The following is an 18,058-nucleotide window of genomic DNA, read 5'->3' as shown; positions in this document are numbered from 1 at the left end:
AAATAGATTTATAGCTGCAGGCACGTGAGAAGGTTATGGCCTGAGGTCAATGAAGGGGGGTGTGGATTTGGCACAGAGGAACCCAAGGAAAATGTTCCTAATCCCAGCCTTCTTTTACTCTTGATCCACAGATTTAAAGCTGCTCTGTAATAAACGGGCTAATTTTTCTAAATGCGCTCTTGTTTTTGAGCAGTTCGTGGGTTCTGTCTTGAGAGTAACATAAAGTGAACGGGTTCACCCCTGCTGTCGCCTGCTGGGTCTCATTTCAGGCAGGAGTTTGGGGAGTTTGGGGAGGGATATGCAAATGCCGTCGTCCCGACCGCGGCCCCCTCAGAGCTGCAGCTGCCGGGTCGAGCTCACGCGGCCGAATGTTGACAGAGGGATCTGAGCGCTCGCAGCCACTCCTGCTTTAGTATTCTGCTACCGCTGCCTTGTCTTTCCTCTTCACTTTCTCCTCTGTCTGCCTGTCTCTCTCTCTCTCGTGTGAGCGGTGAAGTGGGCAGGATGGTGCCAGAACAGCAGATGTTTCGACTGCAGCACTGCTTGCCCGCCAACAACTGAAGTCAGTGCTCCAGAGAAACCTTGTGGGACTCAGCAAGGAAAACAAGCAACACTTCACAACCTCCGGACTCTGCAGCTCCCCCCCATCTGCTTATCCTCCCCAACTTTTGCTTTCTATTCACTTTCTCTGTGTTCCTCCACTTGATAGTTTTTTCTGCAAGTGTTTTTGTCCACCTTTGCTCTGCTGCTTAAAGATGATTTTCACGTGCGGGGGTCTTCTGTTACTCACGCTGCTACTGACTTCAGTGGATGCCAAAGGAACTCTCTATGGAAGTCCATACAGATACAATCTACACAAGTCTGGGAGCGTCCCGCAATACAACCCTGGAAAACCAATGGGTCACCATAAGTAAGTAAACAGTAAAGATAGATGTCTTTGTGTGTGTGTGTGTGTATGTGTGTGTGTGTTTTGTGACATATCAGGACACAAATGTGTATAATGACATGGGTATGACACAGGTATTACAGGAGAGGGGGACATATGAAGACATTTGGCCATGTCCCCACTTTTCAAAATGCTTATAAATCATACAGGATGAGTTTTTTTGGAGAAAGTGAACCGTGCAGTTTCCTTTAATGGGTAGGTTTAGGGACAGGGGCAGTGTAGGGGGATAGAAAATATGGTTTGTACGGTATATAGACCATTATGTCTATGGAGAGTCCCCATAATGTGTGTGTGTGTGTGTGTGTGTGTGTGTGTGTGTGTGTGTGTGTGTGTGTGTGTGTGTGTGTGTGTGTGTGTGTGTGTGTGTGTGTGTGTGTGTGTGTGCGTGTGTGTGTGTGTGTGTGTGTGTGTGTGTGTGTTTGTGTGTGTGTGTGTGTTTGTGTGTGTGTGTGTTTGTGTGTGCAGCACAAGAGCCCATTTTATCAAGCATTAGTATGTATGTGCAAGTAATGAAATGTCAAGCAGTGACAGGACAGCAGCGTCCTGCAGTTTTACGTGCTTCATCTGCAACATTTTCTGATTCTTTTAATTACTGTACACTTTGTAGTTTTGGAGCTCAAATTCATTGGGAGGCTACTTCTAATGTTTGTAGTTACAGAATTTGTAATTTTGTAATTAGTCTCACCTCAGGACTTTTAATGAACTGATAAAAAAAGAAGATAAGATAGCCTACAAACATTTCTAAAATGATGTCAATCATCACAGAGCTTAAAATTGACACTATTCTCTTTTTTCATATTCATTTTAACAACATCAACAAACAAAGTGGTCACATTTTATATTGGGTGGCCCAAATACTATGTACTAATACATGGGTTTATTACATTTTTTCTGTTGTTATAGAGTAGAGGTAAGATGCATGACATCAAGTTTTGACGCATATCGAGCATAGGTTCAGATCCGCCTTTTGCCACACTCGCTCTACTCCCTTTCCCCATCACATATCAGATCGGAAAGGTATTTATTTTCAATAAAAAAAGAGAAAATATTAGAAAAGGGGAAAATAAAGCGTTTTACAAAGCGTTGTTTAATAATAAGTTTCTTAAAAAGTTTCTTGGTTAAGGGGTAGTCAAGGTAAGCAGACATGTGCTGAATTAGAGACGATAAAAGTGAGTGGGTCCAATATCATTGGTCTTAAAGAGTGGGTGGGTCTTGTCCCACACACACACAATGGTTCCAACGCCCATGTACTAATAATAAATACCTACATGACAATGGGTTTACTAACTACACTTCCCTCATTCCCAAATTCCCACATTTATTTTTTGCTAATGAGTTTGAGGTTTGGATAGGTGAAGGAGTAAATATAGGAGTAGGTTTTGGGGTGAGGAAGTTAATGGTGGAACCACAATTTTTCATAATTAAAGTCCTTCAATTTAATTACAATGCACTAACACGTACAGTATGCACATTCATTTTATCAAATGGTTTAGTATGTAGCAGTTAAGGCCACCTAATATATAGTTTGATAATTTTTTGCCATTCTCAAAGCTTCCTTAATGTTTCAGACAGCTTCTGAAACTGTTTTGTCACCATTCCAGGTATTTGGAATGATCCCTAAATAAACAGTACACTTGATGATACAGTATACTGTTGCAGTGCTTAAATTGTAAATTAAGATCCAAAATCCAGATCCAAAACACCAATTAAAAGGCGCTGTGACCGACACTGATCATACAACTTCAGTTTTCCCACAACATAAAATTACGTCACTAAACTAAACAAGAGCATATTTCACAAGTTTCTGCACGACCCTAAATACAGCCTAGTATATTATTCTGTTACATATATAGCTTTGTTGAAATGAAATATTTTTGACTGTCTATTTGACATTTTGATGATATTAACTTATTTGTATTATAATAATTTCTGAGCTACACACTCCAAACTTTCCGATGATCAAAACACTAACCAGTAAGCAACCAATGAGTGATTTTGAACTATCCTATTATAACCCCTTATTACACAATGTAAATTAAGTCTCTGGTGTCCCCTGAGTGTGTATGTGAAGTTTTAGCTCAAAATACCCAGATCCTTTTTATAGCATGTTAAAATTGTCATTGCAATTTTTTGGTGTGTCCCTTTAAAAACAAATGAGCTGCTGCTCCCCACACTCATTTTAGAAGAGGGTGGAGCTTTCAAAAGCTCTCTCTCTCTCTCTCTCTCTCTCTCTCTCTCTCTCTCTCTCTCTCTCTCTCTCTCTCTCTCTCTCTCTCTCTCTCTCACACACACGCACACGCACACACACACACACACACACACACACACACACACACACACACACACACACACTGAACATGTCCAAAACTGTTCAACCTTTTATGTCAAACCGGAGTCGGACAATGATGAAGAGACTTGCGAAGAAGTGACAACATGTAGAATGAGACGTTTCTGAATGTATAGTTGATGAATGTATGGAGCTGATGTGGAGTTAACGGTCCTCAAGTCATGGATTAGCATTCTCTGTCATGATAATCTATAAATCGCTCTTGTGGGAACTGTTGTAAGACACACAGAGCAGAGAATATCTGCTGATGAGGAGAGAACAGTTAGTTAGTTTAGTGTAGTTTAGTTTAATTAAGGTTTTAACTTTCGGAATTTTTTAATATAATGAATGAATGAATGAGGCATTTATATAGTGCTTTCATATGTACTACTGTACACCCAAAGGGCTTCACACTCATGTCAGGGGTCTCTCCTCAACCACCACCAGTGTGCAGCATCCACTTGGACGGCAGCCACAGTACAACGGCGCCAGTGCTCACAACACACGAGCGACAGGTGGAGAGGAGAGAGGGTGATAGACCCAATTCAGTGGATGGGGATTATTAGGAGGCCATGATTGGTAAGGGCCAATCGAGGGAATTTGGCCAGGACACTGGGGTGACACCCCTACTCTTTTTACGAGAAGTGCCATGGGATTTTTAATGACCACAGAGAGTCAGGACCTCGGTTTAACGTCTCATCCGAAGGACCTCAGAATAATAATGGCCTCAGAAGTGGTTAAACGGTTATTTAACATGAAACTACAGAAAAACACAGATTTTCAGGTCAAAGACCCTGCAGACTTACCCCAAAAGACGCTTAACACTAATAGAAGTCATATGATATACTGTATAAAATCCCTGTACAATCTACGGTAAAAAAACGTCAGCTTCGGTTGCCAGAACTTTACCGTAAAAAAATACATCAGCAACGTTTTAGGTTTTCAAGACAGCACCATATAATTTAAAGGTTTATAATATAATAATAATTACAGTTAAAACCATTTATTTTATCATTTAAAATCATGATAAATCATGATAAATCAAAATCATGGTGGGCGGGGGGGGGGGGGGGGTGGATGGATGGATGGATGGATGGATGGATGGATGGATGGATGGATGGATGGATGGATAGATAGATAGATAGATAGATAGATAGATAGATAGATAGATAGATAGATAGATAGATAGATAGATAGATAGATAGATAGATAGATAGATAGATAGATAGATAGATAGATAGATAGAGATTTTATAGATCCAATAGGGAGCTTTAGGTTTCCAGGAGTAACAATTAAAACAGTAAAAAAAACATAAACAAGACAAGCAGCCAACAAATGTCCTCAGTCTGTCTGTAGAACAGGACAGGGAAAGCATCCTGTGGCTGAAGGTGCTCTTCTGCTTAGAAATGGTGTTATGCAGTGATGGACATTGTCCACAATGGACAAAAACTTGCTAAGGGTCCTCCTCTCTGCCACAGTTGTTAAGGAGTCAAGTTCAACACAGAACCAGCCTTCTTCACCAGTTTGTCAAGCCGTGCGGCGTCCCTCTTCTTAATGCTGCCCCCCCAGCATACCACAGCATAGAAGAGGACACTAGCGATGACGGTCTGGTAAAACATCTGCTGCAGTTTTTTACAGATAAAGGACCCCAGCCTTCTAAAGGCTACAACATACTCCACAAGAACAGAGAAAAAAGTTCTCACTCCCAGGGCTGCGAGAACAAAATGACGTAATTTTGTTCTCGCAGCCCTGGTTTGGGAGTTCTTGCAGCTTTTTCTCGACACATCGCCTGAGCAGGACCTTTTATTTTTGCAGGTGTCCGAGAACTATTGTGTGATTGGTCAGACATTTAAAGTAGGGTCGGGGTTAATTTGGAGAAACGCAGATGATCAGCACCTGCTTTTCTTGGGAAGTATGGAATGTACTGGCCAGAACAAACTTTGTTCTTGTTCTTGCCACCTCGAGAAAACTAACAAATTTCTTTGTTCTTGCAGAGTATGTCCCAAGCTTTAGGAAATAGAGTCGACACGTCCCTTCTGTAGAGGACATCAGTATTTTTGGAACAATCCAGTTTGTCGTCCAACTGCAGACCCAGATATTTATAGGTCTGAACCACCTCCACACAAGCACCTTCAATGGATACAGATTGCAGGTGGGGCCTATGCCTCCGGAGGTCGACCACCATTTCCATAGTTTTTGAAGCGTTAAGCAGAACTACACCACCTAACAAAGTCCTCAATTAGGCTCCGATACTCTCCCTCATCTCCATTCTTTATACACCCCACGATGGCAGTCATCAGAAAATTTCTGCACGTGACACGATTCCGAGTTGTACTTTAAATCAGAGGTGCACAAAGTAAACAGGACTGGGGAGAGCACTGTCCCCTTTGGTACCCCATGCTGCTGATAACAGTCTCAGAGGTGCAGTCCCTCAGTCAAACATACTAAATATCTCAGTAAGATAGTTTATAATCCACTTAATGAGGTCGAACTAGAAGTCCACACCCATCTCAGTCAGTTTCTCTTTCAATAGAGAGGTATTGGATGCACTGGAGAAATCAAAAAACATGAATCTCACAATGCTACCACACCTGTCCAAGTGCGACCGATGAAGCACGTAGAGGATGACTTCGTCCACCCCCACCATCACCCTCTCCTGGTATGCAAACTGCAGAGGGTCGAGTGCATGATGAACCTGTGGTCTAAGGTAGAGTAGCATTGATTTTAGACTGGCCTGAAATCATTTGGATCCTTGAGTGTGGCATCTTCTGGACCGGGACGAGGCAGGATGTCTTCCACAGCACAAGAACCCTCCCTAAACGCAGACTCAGATTAAAGATATGTTGTAGAGGGCCAAGCTCTGTAGCACAGGTGTTGAGTAGTCTTGGACATACTCCGTCTGGGCCAGCAGCTTTATTGAGGCGGAGCCTCCTCAACTCCCCACTCACTTGAGCTGCTGTGATGATGGGTGGTGAAAGGGGGGTGTTAATCTCACATCCAGTGATATTGGTGCTACTCAGGGGGGGCACATGGATTGCAGCAGTACATGCCTCAGTAGCAGCAGCAGGGGGTTATTAAATTGTTATTAAATTAGTTGGCCCTCCCCACATCCCCATCCACAATGTTCCCACGCTTTAAGCGGCATCCTGTAATGGTCTTCATGCCCTCCCACACTTCCCTCATACCATTTTGCTGCAACTTCTGCTCAACTTTCCTGCTATAAGTATCTTAAGCCTCTTTGAGCTGGACTTTGAGTTCCCTTTGTATGCGTCTTAGCTCTACCTGGTCACCCTTCATAAAAGCCCTCTTCTTCTGGTTGAGTAGGTCTTTAAAGTTACTGGTAATCCAGGGCTTCTCATTGGCAAAATCAGCGTACAGATCTAGTGGGAACAACAATGTCCATACAGAAGTTCATGTAGTCATTTACGCAACTAGTGATACCCATAATATCCTCCCCATACGACTCCTGCAGGCTTCCCCAGTCCGTACACCGAAAACAGTCACGCAGGGAGACCACTCAGGAGACCACTTCCTAAAAGAACGTTTAGTGATGGGTAGCCTCATAACTTTGGGCTTGTAATGAGACTTGAGCAAAACCAGATTGTGGTATGATCTCCAAAATGGCGGCAGAGGAATGGCAGTGTATGCATCCTTAACATTAGCATACAGTAGTTCAATAGTCCTATTTCCCCTGGTGGGATAGTCAACATATTAACAAAAAAGCAGACAGAGAGAGAGAGGAGTCCAGTGTGACATGATTAAAATCCCCAGAAATAAACATGAAGGCATCTGGGTGCTGCGTCTGCAGTCTCGCGAGTGAATGACCTTACAGCTTGTGCTCGCGGGGGGATGTCGACACAAACCCCAATAGTTTGCAAAAACTCTCTAGGTATGTAATGAGGGCGGCGACTTACAGCCAACAGCTCAGTGTCCCTACTACAGGTTGTCATCTTCAACGTAACATGCCCAGGATTACACCATCTATTGGTAATAAACATTGCAACCCCCCACTTTTACGTTTCCCACACACCTTCATGACTCTGTCTGTAGTGAAGCCGGGTAAATCCATGTTAGCATAGTTGGTGCTTAACCATGTCTCAGTGAAACACAGCTAACTGCATTCCCTGTAGATCTTTACATTCTTCACTAATGCAGCCAGGTCATCGATTTTGTTAGCCAGTGAGTTGACATTCCCCATTAGCACCAACGGGACAAATGGCTTAAATCTTTACCATTTATCCATGCACCTAGATTTTAGCTTAGCGCTCGCTCGACATCCCCAACAGGTCCTCTCACCTCTTGAGATAGAAAGGGGACAACACCAGCTCTGGCCAAAGTCCTGAGAGCGAACTGCTGATCCCTCGTAAAAACAAGTCCATGGTTGTTCTTCAGTCAAAAAAAGTCCATACCCATAGGATAGAATAAAAATATGGTAGGGCAGCACTATACTAAAACATATAATGAACAAAATAAAAGTAGTAAAAAGCTATAAAAAAGCTAGAATAGACAAAGCTACAAACAGGAGGAGCTCGTTCTGACTTTGCTTCCAACTGTACTAAAGAGTCTGCGCTCAAGAGATCACAGCAGAGACAGTGATAGTGTTGGAAGACTATAGAGCCGTTCTCAGGGTGAGGCTGTAATATGTTAGTATGAAGGATCCTGCAGAGACCAGTGTATACGCCTGAGAAGGATGATGAGAGTGTATAGATGCTAAAGACCTGTGTGCTCACGTGTGTTTGAGGTAACGTTAGTGATAGTAGCTTCTCGACGGGACGCCGTCACCTTGGGAGGCAAATTACCTCAAAGTATTGACTTGTATTAGATGTATTCGAGAAGAGAATTACCTCAAGATACTGTAGCATAATATTAACAACTGGGAGTTATTTTGAATTGTCCGAGGTGAAGTCAGATTTTCGTATTGAGAATTTCCATGACAAACTTATGTTGTCATTTTGGTTTTATGACATGCTGTTGCATTTGAGTGTGTATCGTATTGCAATAAATGTATTGCAATATAAGATGGAAGTGACAACTTGAGCAACTCCCAAATGCTCGACTACAACAACTCTTCTTCTTCTTAACATGGCCTTTGTTGCGTGTTCCTGGGGGCGGGGTTCATGTACATTTTAGGGTTAGTGATGTCACTAACCTGTGAAGAAGCTTGTTGTAGTTCCTACCAGCTGTTTGTTGTAGTCCTTAAAAAGTTATTTCTTTAAAATAAAACATCTCCTTTTGCTTTGAACTTCAAAAGCGTCGTAACTTTGCAGATGTATGCTCAAACAGCAACATTACACACTAACTAAAGTAAAAAAAAAAAGTTAATAATCAACAACACCTTAAAGGCGTTTGCTTTCTTTACTTTTAACTGATTATTACATTAACTTTAGTTCCCTATATCGAGGGAACTTCGCACTGTGTCGGAACGACGATTTGGGGATACTCCCTTAGCATGAACGCGTCTGAAGTATGAATGAAACTAGTCCAATCCTTATTGGTCCTACGTCATGACGTAGATGTGACGGCATACCCGGAAGCTATAAAGGGGAGCCCGGCGCATAGTAGCGTCAGTTATCGCTCTTCAGCATAACGCTCTGTGTGTGTTTGAACATTGTCTGTCTATTTATTGTTGTCTGTCCCATATAAATATATATATATATATATATATATATATATATATTCAGTAAAAAAGAGACCTAAGAACGAAGATAATATGTCTAGTTCTGAGTTTAAGAGGTGCGTGCATCCGTGTCCCCGCTACATCTCGGGAACGGACACGCACTCTCTTTGTGTACAGTGCCTGGGCGTTCAGCATGCTCAGGCGGCTCTCGAGGGAGCCGCCTGCAGCCACTGCGAGCTGCTGACGCTCAGGGTGCTGAGGTCTCGGTTGGCGGTCTTTGACGAGGCCGGCCAACCACGCGAGCCCCGTGGTTCTGGGCCTGCGTCCGCTGAGGCGGCGCGGCGTCGCAGATCATGGGGCTCGCAGCTGGACGTATCAGCGGAGATTGAGACTGCCGAGGCACTTTCTCAATCTTCCGCTGATAGTTCAGAGATTCTCCCACCTCGTGTGGAAGCCCGCGAAGCGGCTTCTTCCCCCGGGGTGGAGAATCAGATGTTGATTCTCTCCGGATCCGAGGATCCGGAAGATATCAACATCGAGGCGGGTGGGGCCGCATACATGTCACCACCGCACCCACCCGCCCAAGAGGAGCTTATTGAGGTACTGACTCGTGCCGTGGCCAAGTTAAATATCGATTGGCCACAAGAGAGGCAGGAAGTCCAGCCATCCAGTAGGCTGGACGACCGGTTTCTCTCGCGCCGGGCTCAGTCGCCTCGCCGGGGCTTGCCGTTCTTTCCGGACCTGCACAACGAGTTGTGTAGGTCCTGAGATAGACCATACTCCGCGCGCATATCCAACCCCCCAGTATTAGATTATGCTAATGTCTTGGGTGCGCGCGAGGCAGGCTACGGGACGATGCCGCGGGTGGAAGATGCTCTCGCGAGCTATCTGTCACCCGAATCGGCATCGTCCCTAAAAGCCCCGGTACTGCCCACCAAGCCATGCAGGGACACATCAGCGTTGGTGGGCAGGGCATATATGGCGGCGGGTCGGGCTGGTAGCGCTCTGCACACGCTATCGATATTGCAGGCGTACCAGGCCGACCTATTAAAAGAGCTTGACGAGGGAGAAGGTCCCTCCCCGGAGGATGTATTAGAGCTTAGGAAGGCTGCTGATCTGTCTCTCCGCGTCACCAAGGAGACGGCCCGTGCCATCGGCCGCTCCATGGCCTCTATGGTGACAGTGGAGAGACACCTGTGGCTAAATCTGTCGGGGATGAAGGAGAAAGATAAGACTTTTCTCCTAGACTCCCCGATCTCGCCTTCTGGCCTGTTCGGCGACGCCGTTAATTCGGTCGTCGACAGGTTTCAGGAGGCGAGAAAACAGTCAGCAGCCTTCCGACAGTTTCTCCCTCGTCGGCCAAAACCAGCAAAGGCTGCCACTAGTGGGCAGCCGCAGCCGTCAGCCAGCTCCTCGCACCGTCAGGTGCAAAAAGAGAGCGTCGCTTCTAGAGCCCCTCCTCCGGGAGCTTGGCAACAGAGGCGGCGCTCTCACCAGCAGGCTTCCGTGCAGAAGGGCGATCTAAGGAACGTCCTTCTCGCTAAGAAGGCTGCTGGGAAGAAGTCCTAGCTGTGGTAGGGCTTCAGAGAGCGGTCCCCCTCGCGCGGGAACAACCGAGGTTGTCTCTCGCGCGACGCTCTCGAAGGGAAAACGATGTGGTAATCCGCCGTCACAGACGCTTCGGGCCACATCGTTTTTCCTAGGGCACGTTTCGATCCAGTCACCTCGAGTAAGACCTGCGACTGGGCGGGACGAGTGTCCAAATATCGAAAATCATATTTCGTCCCCTGCCGGGCATCCGCTTCAGGGGACGGGAAACGAGACTCAAATAACACCCGAGACCAGCCTCGAGAGGCTGATTCCCTTAGTAGATTATCTCGGCGCATGGAAATGCCTTCCGAATATATCCACATGGGTCCTGCGTACTGTAGAAATAGGGTACAGACTGCAGTTCGATCACCCCCCGCCAAAGTTCAATGGGGTGACATGGACTGCAGTGGTGCCAGAGCGGGTTCGGGTAATGGAACAAGAAGTAAAATCCTTGCTGGCAAAGGGGGCCATAGAGTGGGTCCCGCCGTCGGAGAGGGAGGCCGGGTTCTACAGCCGGTACTTTATAGTTCCAAAAAAGGATGGAGGGCTTCGGCCGATTTTAGATCTGAGGTATCTGAACCGGTCTCTGAGGAGATTCAGGTTCAAGATGTTAACCATTCCCACGATCGTGAGTCAGATCCAGCCCAAGGACTGGTTCGTCACGATAGATTTAAAAGACGCCTATTTTCATGTCTCCATCCTTCCATGCCACAGGAAGTTTCTGAGGTTCGCTTTCGGGGGCGAAGCGTACCAATATCGAGTGCTTCCCTTCGGTCTAGCTCTTTCCCCTCGCACGTTTACCAAATGTATGGATGCAGCTCTGGCTCCATTGAGACTTCAGGGCATCCGGGTACTAAATTACATCGACGACTGGCTTATTCTGGCCCAGTCGTCCGAAATGGCAGTTCAACATCGAGATGTAGTTCTAGCACATATCCAACGCTTGGGGTTGAGGCTCAACACAAAAAAGAGCGTGTTGGCGCCAGCCCAGAAAACGACCTTTCTGGGGGTAGTATGGGATTCGGTTTCGATGCGGGCGCAACTCTCCCCCGCACGAATCAAGACCATTCTGGCGGTAGTCTCAAGAATAAAGCTAGGCCAGAGTATCACTGTGAAACACTTTCAGATAGTGTTAGGGCATCTAGCGGCAACATTATTCCGTTCGGCCTGCTACATATGAGAGCTCTACAGTGGTGGCTGAAAACCAAGGGGTTTTCCCCCAGAGGGAACCCATTCCGTATGATCAGAGTCACGCGCAAATGCCTTCGGGCTCTAGGTATATGGAAGAAAGCTTGGTTTCTGTCCCAAGGGCCAGTCCTGGGAGCATCATGTTGCCGGAAAACCGTTTCAACAGATGCTTCCCTAACTGGTTGGGGCGCGGTCATGGAAGGCCGCTTTGCGAGGGGTCTATGGGAGGACCATCATTCGACCTGGCACATAAACTGCCTGGAAATGATGGCGGTTTACAGGGCTCTCAGGAGTTTCCTCCCAGAGCTTCGCGGGTACCACGTTCTAGTCCGTACAGACAATACGGCTGTCGTGGCATATCTGAACCACCAGGGGGGGTTGAGGTCGCGCCCGCTATGCAAACTGGCGCATCTCATTCTTCGCTGGTCACAAGACAGACTGTTATCCCTCAGGGCAATGTATATCCCGGGGATACAGAATCAGGGGGCAGATATACTATCGAGGCAAGGGCTGAGGCCCGGGGAATGGCGGCTCCACCCAGAGGTGGTGGAGGCGATTGTCAGGAGGTTCGGCCCAGTGGAAGTGGATCTGTTTGCGTCTCGAGAGACGTCCCACTTTCCACTGTGGTTCTCCCTCACGCACCCAGCCCCGCTGGGGTTGGACGCCATGGTACAGACGTGGCCGAGGCGGCGTCTGTATGCATTTCCCCCCGTCGCTCTGCTCCCAGGGGTCCTGGAGAGGGTTCGGCAACAGGGAGTCAGTCTCCTTCTGGTAGCTCCTTGTTGGCCGACTCGGGTATGGTTCTCGGACATAATAGCGCTGCTGGCGGATCACCCGTGGCAGGTCCCTCTGAGGAGGGACCTCCTATCACAGGCGGGGGGCACAATATTTCACCCCCGCCCCGAAATCTGGAACCTCTGGGTCTGGCCCCTGAGGGGGCCAGGTTCCGAGAGGAGGGCCTGCCGGCAGACGTTATAGAGACCTTACTTAGCTCTAGGGCCCCGTCTACTAGGAGATTGTACAGCCTCAAGTGGAATGTTTTCGTCACTTGGTGTAGAGAACGTGAGGTGGACCCAGTTAACTGCCCAGTGGCTTCAGTACTGGAGTTCCTCCAAGATCGTTTCTCTGCAGGGCTTACCCCGTCCACACTTAAGGTGTATGTGGCAGCTATTGGAGCTTTCCACGCTCCGTTAGGTGATGGGCCTTTGGGTAGGCATCAGTTGGTTGTACGCTTCCTTCGTGGGGCGCGTAGGTTAAGACCTGTAGTGCGCACCAGAGTTCCAACCTGGGATCTGGCAGTGGTTCTCGAAGGCCTGGCTGAGGCCCCCTTCGAACCACTGGAGACAGCAGAACCTAAGAATCTAACGCTTAAAGTGGCGTTCCTCCTAGCTATTACCTCTCTCAGGAGAGTGGGAGATCTTCAAGCTTTGGCCATCACGCCAACCTGCTTGGAGTTTGCCCCGGGAGGAGTAAAGGCCGTACTACACCCTAGGCCAGGGTATGTGCCGAAGGTTCCATCCAGTACGGTCAGGTCTTTGGTTCTTCATGCATTTCATCCTCCGCCCCATGTGACGGCGGAAGAAGGGAGATTATTCCTTTTGTGTCCAGTTCGGGCCCTAAGGATCTATCTGGAAAGGTCAGCTCAGTGGAGGAAATCAGACCAACTTTTAGTGTGTTTTGGCTCACCCAAGAAAGGGCTGCCTGCGTCAACCCCTACTATCAGTAATTGGATTGTGCAGGCAATAGCCTTGGCATATCAGGTGCGCAATCTGCCTTCACCTATTGCCTTGAGAGCCCACTCGACTAGAGGCATGGCCTCTTCGGTGGCCCTTCTGTCCGGAGTCCCTATGCAGGACATCTGTGAAGCGGCTGGCTGGGCTACTCAGCACACATTTATAAGGTTTTACAGCCTACACCTCCCTGCGACCCCCGGCGGCAGGGTACTCCAGTCCTGATTGTGCCTGGTCTCCAGCTCACAATAGGGCAGGCGTATCCTTGGTGTGGCCTAGTGGGTACTCGTTCCCCAAATCGTCGTTCCGACGCAGTGCGAAGTTCCCTCGATATAGGGAACGGCTCGGGTTATGTATATAACCCTTGTTCCCTGAGAGGGAACGAGCACTGCGTCTCGTCGCCACACCGCGTATCACCTGAGAGCATTATGCTTCATCGCGATAATTGACGCTACTATGCGCCGGGCTCCCCTTTATAGCTTCCGGGTATGCCGTCACATCTACGTCATGACGTAGGACCAATAAGGATTGGACTAGTTTCATTCATACTTCAGACGCGTTCATGCTAAGGGAGTATCCCCAAATCGTCGTTCCGACGCAGTGCTCGTTCCCTCTCAGGGAACAAGGGTTATATACATAACCCGAGCCGTTTTCCCTTTAAAGGGGGGGTGAAATGCTGTTTCATGCATACTGAGCTTTTTACACTGCTGAAGACTTGGATTCCCATCCTAAACATAGACAAAGTTTCAAAAACTAATGTTGGACGTTTGATAGAGTATTTCTGTGTCAAAAATACTCCTTCCGGTTTCTCACAAGTTTCGGAGAGTTTTTTTGAGTATGGGTCGGCTTGACGTTACTAGAGCGGAAGGTCTTTGTATGGGCCGTACGGGCTCTTCTCTCGGTAGGGTGCGCGCGCGCGTGACTAGAGCGAGAGAGGAAATTCACGCCCGTAAACACTCTCTCAGATGTAGATCCAGTCGTCCGTGAACACTTATGTCGTTATAGTCCGCGCCGCGCTCCACTTTATTCCTATGGGTGACATCAAGCGACTTCAACGCTTCAGCACAGCATTCTGGGAAGGCAGCGCTGCATTTGAACCGATTTGAACGCAGAAATGACGGGAAGCTTCACAACATCGCTTCAGTCGCGTCTCAAAGTGGATTTCCACGATCACTGCTGTCACAGGACTTCACCAAATCATACCAAAGAAGTGTGTTTTTGACGGAGCGGTCCCAGCGATAAAGGTTCGGTCCTGCTTTGGAAGCAGCCGGTGAGTAAAACTGCTTCAAATGTCTGTGCTGTCGGCTATCGTCGCGTGAGTAAACATCAGTAAACGACATGATCGCGTGCTTCGTCGCTTAAAGAATTTTGATCTCGATTTTAATATTGTAGGATGGATTCTTGATTTTTTAACCGACAGAACTCAGAGAGTGAGGGTAAATGGTTGCTTGTCTGAGGAGATGTCATCATCCACTGGGTCTCCTCAGGGGTGTGTCCTCTCACCTCTCCTTTATATTCTTTATTCTGACGACTGCCGCAGTCAGCATGAAAATAGACATATTTTAAAATTTGCCGATGACTCTGCTATTGTTAGTCTCCTCTCTAATGAGGAAAGTGACCATGGTCCTGTTGTGGATGATTTTGCACTTTGGTGTGATAGGGCATTCCTTCAACTAAATGTTGAAAAGACAAAGGATATGCTGATTGATTTTAGGCGAAAGTCATCAACTCCACAGATCACTATTATAAATGGGAAGATGGTGGAATTCGTAGAAACATACAAGTATCTAGGCAGTTTGATCGACAATAAGTTAACTTTTATCTCCAACACTGAAATGCTTTGCAAAAGAGGCCAACAAAGACTGTTTTGTCTTCGCAAACTGTCAAAATTTCGTGTTGACAAGACTCTCATGACCCTTTTTTATAAATCATACATTGAGTCTGTTTTAACATTCTCATTAATTTGCTGGTATGGTAGTCTCACTGTCAAGGCCAAAACTGCCCTTTCCAATATAGTGAAGGTCAGTAGTAAAATTATAGGTGTCCAGCAGAGTAGCCTTTCTGTCCTGTATGATAGACAGGTAGTTAGGAAGGCCAACGCAGTTATCTCTGATAGCTCCCACCCCCTTCATTCTGAGTTCCAGATATTGCCTTCCGGGTTTCGGTACCGCTTACCTCCTGTGAAGAATAACAGATATAAGCATTCATTCGTCCCGAGAGCCATCTTGTTTATGAATTCAGCCCGGAGGAGTAGACAGACTATAACTATTAAATAGTGATGGGGTTATTATTATTATTATTATAATATGTATAGTATTGCTTGTTTTTGATGATGTTGTTGCTGAAATGGGGTTGGTTATGAAATTGTTTATGAAAATGTCAGATTTTACTTTAACAAGGGCCAGTTACATAAATTATTTCTTATGTGTTTTTGTCTTGTATTTGTGCATCTGTAAACTGTTCTGTGTTTATCTTGCTGCAAAACCAATTGCCCTATGGGGACAAATAAAGTATATAAAGTAAAGTAAAAGTAAAAAAAGTGCAAAACCGTTTTGCTTGCTACTGCTAATGTTTAGTCGCATGCAATAGTCCATAAACCGAATCATGTCCTCATCATCGTAGATCATATATCTATTAGCTGAGATAGCCATGGGTTTCTCCACGCTTGAGGATGTCACCGCTTTGCGCGTTCGTCATTCTTTAGCTCCGCCCACACGATACGCCTCCAGGCGCTCGTTTTTTTCCGGAAAGACTCGGTACAGCCTATATTTCTTTTATAAGTATAATAAAACTAAAGACTTTTCGGAGATATGAAGGATGCAATACTACTCTATAGGTACTCAAGATTGACATGAGATTGACTGAAACTGAGTGTTTCACCCCCCCCCCCCCTTTAAGTTTGCTTTGCAAAAATAAGGCAATCTGTTTCCAAACTTTTTTTTTAAGTAAACTGAACTCGTTAGAATTTACAGTGTATAAATGTCCTAAAATCAATACTGATAGTTTGTTCAAACTTTGCTCTGGAGCAATTTGAATCCGACTGAAAGATAAGCAGTTGGCATGTTGAGGAAATTCCCATCAAAGACCTGTTGGCATCTAGGAATTCTGAAATGCCAGTGGTATCAAATGCAGATCCCAAATGTTGGCAGTGATGCTGCATCTGCCTCATTTGTCCTCAATGACCCATGTTCTGAGCTCTTTATGCTACCACACAAACCATTTATGCATCTGAACATGTTTATCTTGATCACGCTGGTATATCACAACAGCCTGTGAATCTCCTGTCTAACTCCAACTCAGTTTCTAATGAGCTGCTCATGTAAGCAGCATCTTACAATTTAGCATGCTTTTAAATCTACTTTAGAGTACTTATTACAGAAATAATATTCTTTAAAAGAATATACTGAATGTCATGGTTTCATACACTATAACTGCATATTATTAGAATTAAATGAAAAATGCAATTAGTTGAACTTTTCAATCCATTTAAGCACCTATATAAGTTCATAATTACTTGTATTTTGAGATATATTAAAGTGTACCGCCGAATATACCGAGAAGCATTGAAGTAAGCATTCTTTTGAATGTTGACATGGTATGACATGTATTTAATCACTGTATAATTACAAATATAATAACTAGTTAATTAATTAAATTATAATTTAGTTCATTTTGGCCTGGTCTTACAGAAAGGTCTTAGATTAAGCCATAGTTAGGCCTTAGCTCAATTAGGACATTGAAGTAGCTTTTGTAAACACGCCTTAAAAACATTACTGCTGTGTATCTTGAGACAAAACAATGGCACTGACATATCTTAAGATGTATCAGTGCAAGTCTTTATGAGTCTAATCAGCTCAAAGTCTGGGACTAAGCCTTGTCTGTGAAACCAGGGGACAAACTATATTAAATGTAACGCACACTACAGTTAAAATTATATGTTATTTACACATGCATTAGTATGTTACTTAACATTACAATAAGTGTAAACACATTGATTTGGAAATTTACTTTAAGTTGCAACTTTAAATCTAAAGTGCACTTTTTCTAAAGTGTATAAGTGTTTTAAGAAAAATGAATGAAATTGCGCTCTCTTAACCCTTGTATGGTGTTCGGGTCTGTTGGACCCGTTTTCATTTTTTATCGAAAGAAAAAGGATACGAATAATTATTTTTTCAAACTGAGACTCATTGGCCTTGGCTCATTTTCTGTGAGGAATATTTATCAGAACAAATTTTCGATGACCACACACTGTACACCCCCCTACACATTTATATTACACACAGGATGTTCGGGTCCACTGGACCCGGGGGTAATAAAAGTGTGGGAATTGTAGGTCCTGTGTACCTTTACTCTGTCCTCCTCCTGTCAGGGCTGCTGTTAGTGTGTGTGTGTGTGTGTGTTCATGTGTATGGTTTATGAGGACACAAATGTGTATAATAACATGGATATTACAACGTAAACATGGTATATGACGACATCTGTGTCCTCATTCTAAAACATACTAAATGGTGTTTTTTGAAATTCAAAAAATGTCAAAAGTTTTCTGTGATGGGCAGGTTTATGGGTATGGTTAGTAGGGGAATAGATTATACAGTCTGTACATTAGAAAAACCAGTATGCCTATGGAGATTAACCATACACCACATATCCAAGTGTGTATG

At 45.3% G+C, this 18,058-nt stretch overlaps 1 protein-coding gene across 1 annotated transcript in view; it reads left to right on the top strand.

The window, feature by feature from the left end:
• The first annotated feature begins 404 nt into the window (after positions 1-404).
• LOC137079431 (EMILIN-3) overlaps positions 405-18,058 on the top strand; it is a 47,357-nt gene continuing 29,703 nt past the window's right edge. The window contains exon 1 of the mRNA XM_067447386.1: positions 405-910. Within this exon, the coding sequence (XP_067303487.1) occupies positions 756-910 (155 nt within the window). The 5' untranslated portion in view covers positions 405-755. The remainder of the gene's footprint in view (positions 911-18,058) is intronic.

The sequence above is a fragment of the Pseudorasbora parva genome, chromosome 6 (assembly GCF_024679245.1).
Source record: "Pseudorasbora parva isolate DD20220531a chromosome 6, ASM2467924v1, whole genome shotgun sequence".
Taxonomy (NCBI): Eukaryota; Metazoa; Chordata; class Actinopteri; order Cypriniformes; family Gobionidae; genus Pseudorasbora; species Pseudorasbora parva.
This window is presented reverse-complemented; position numbering and strand designations above follow the sequence as displayed.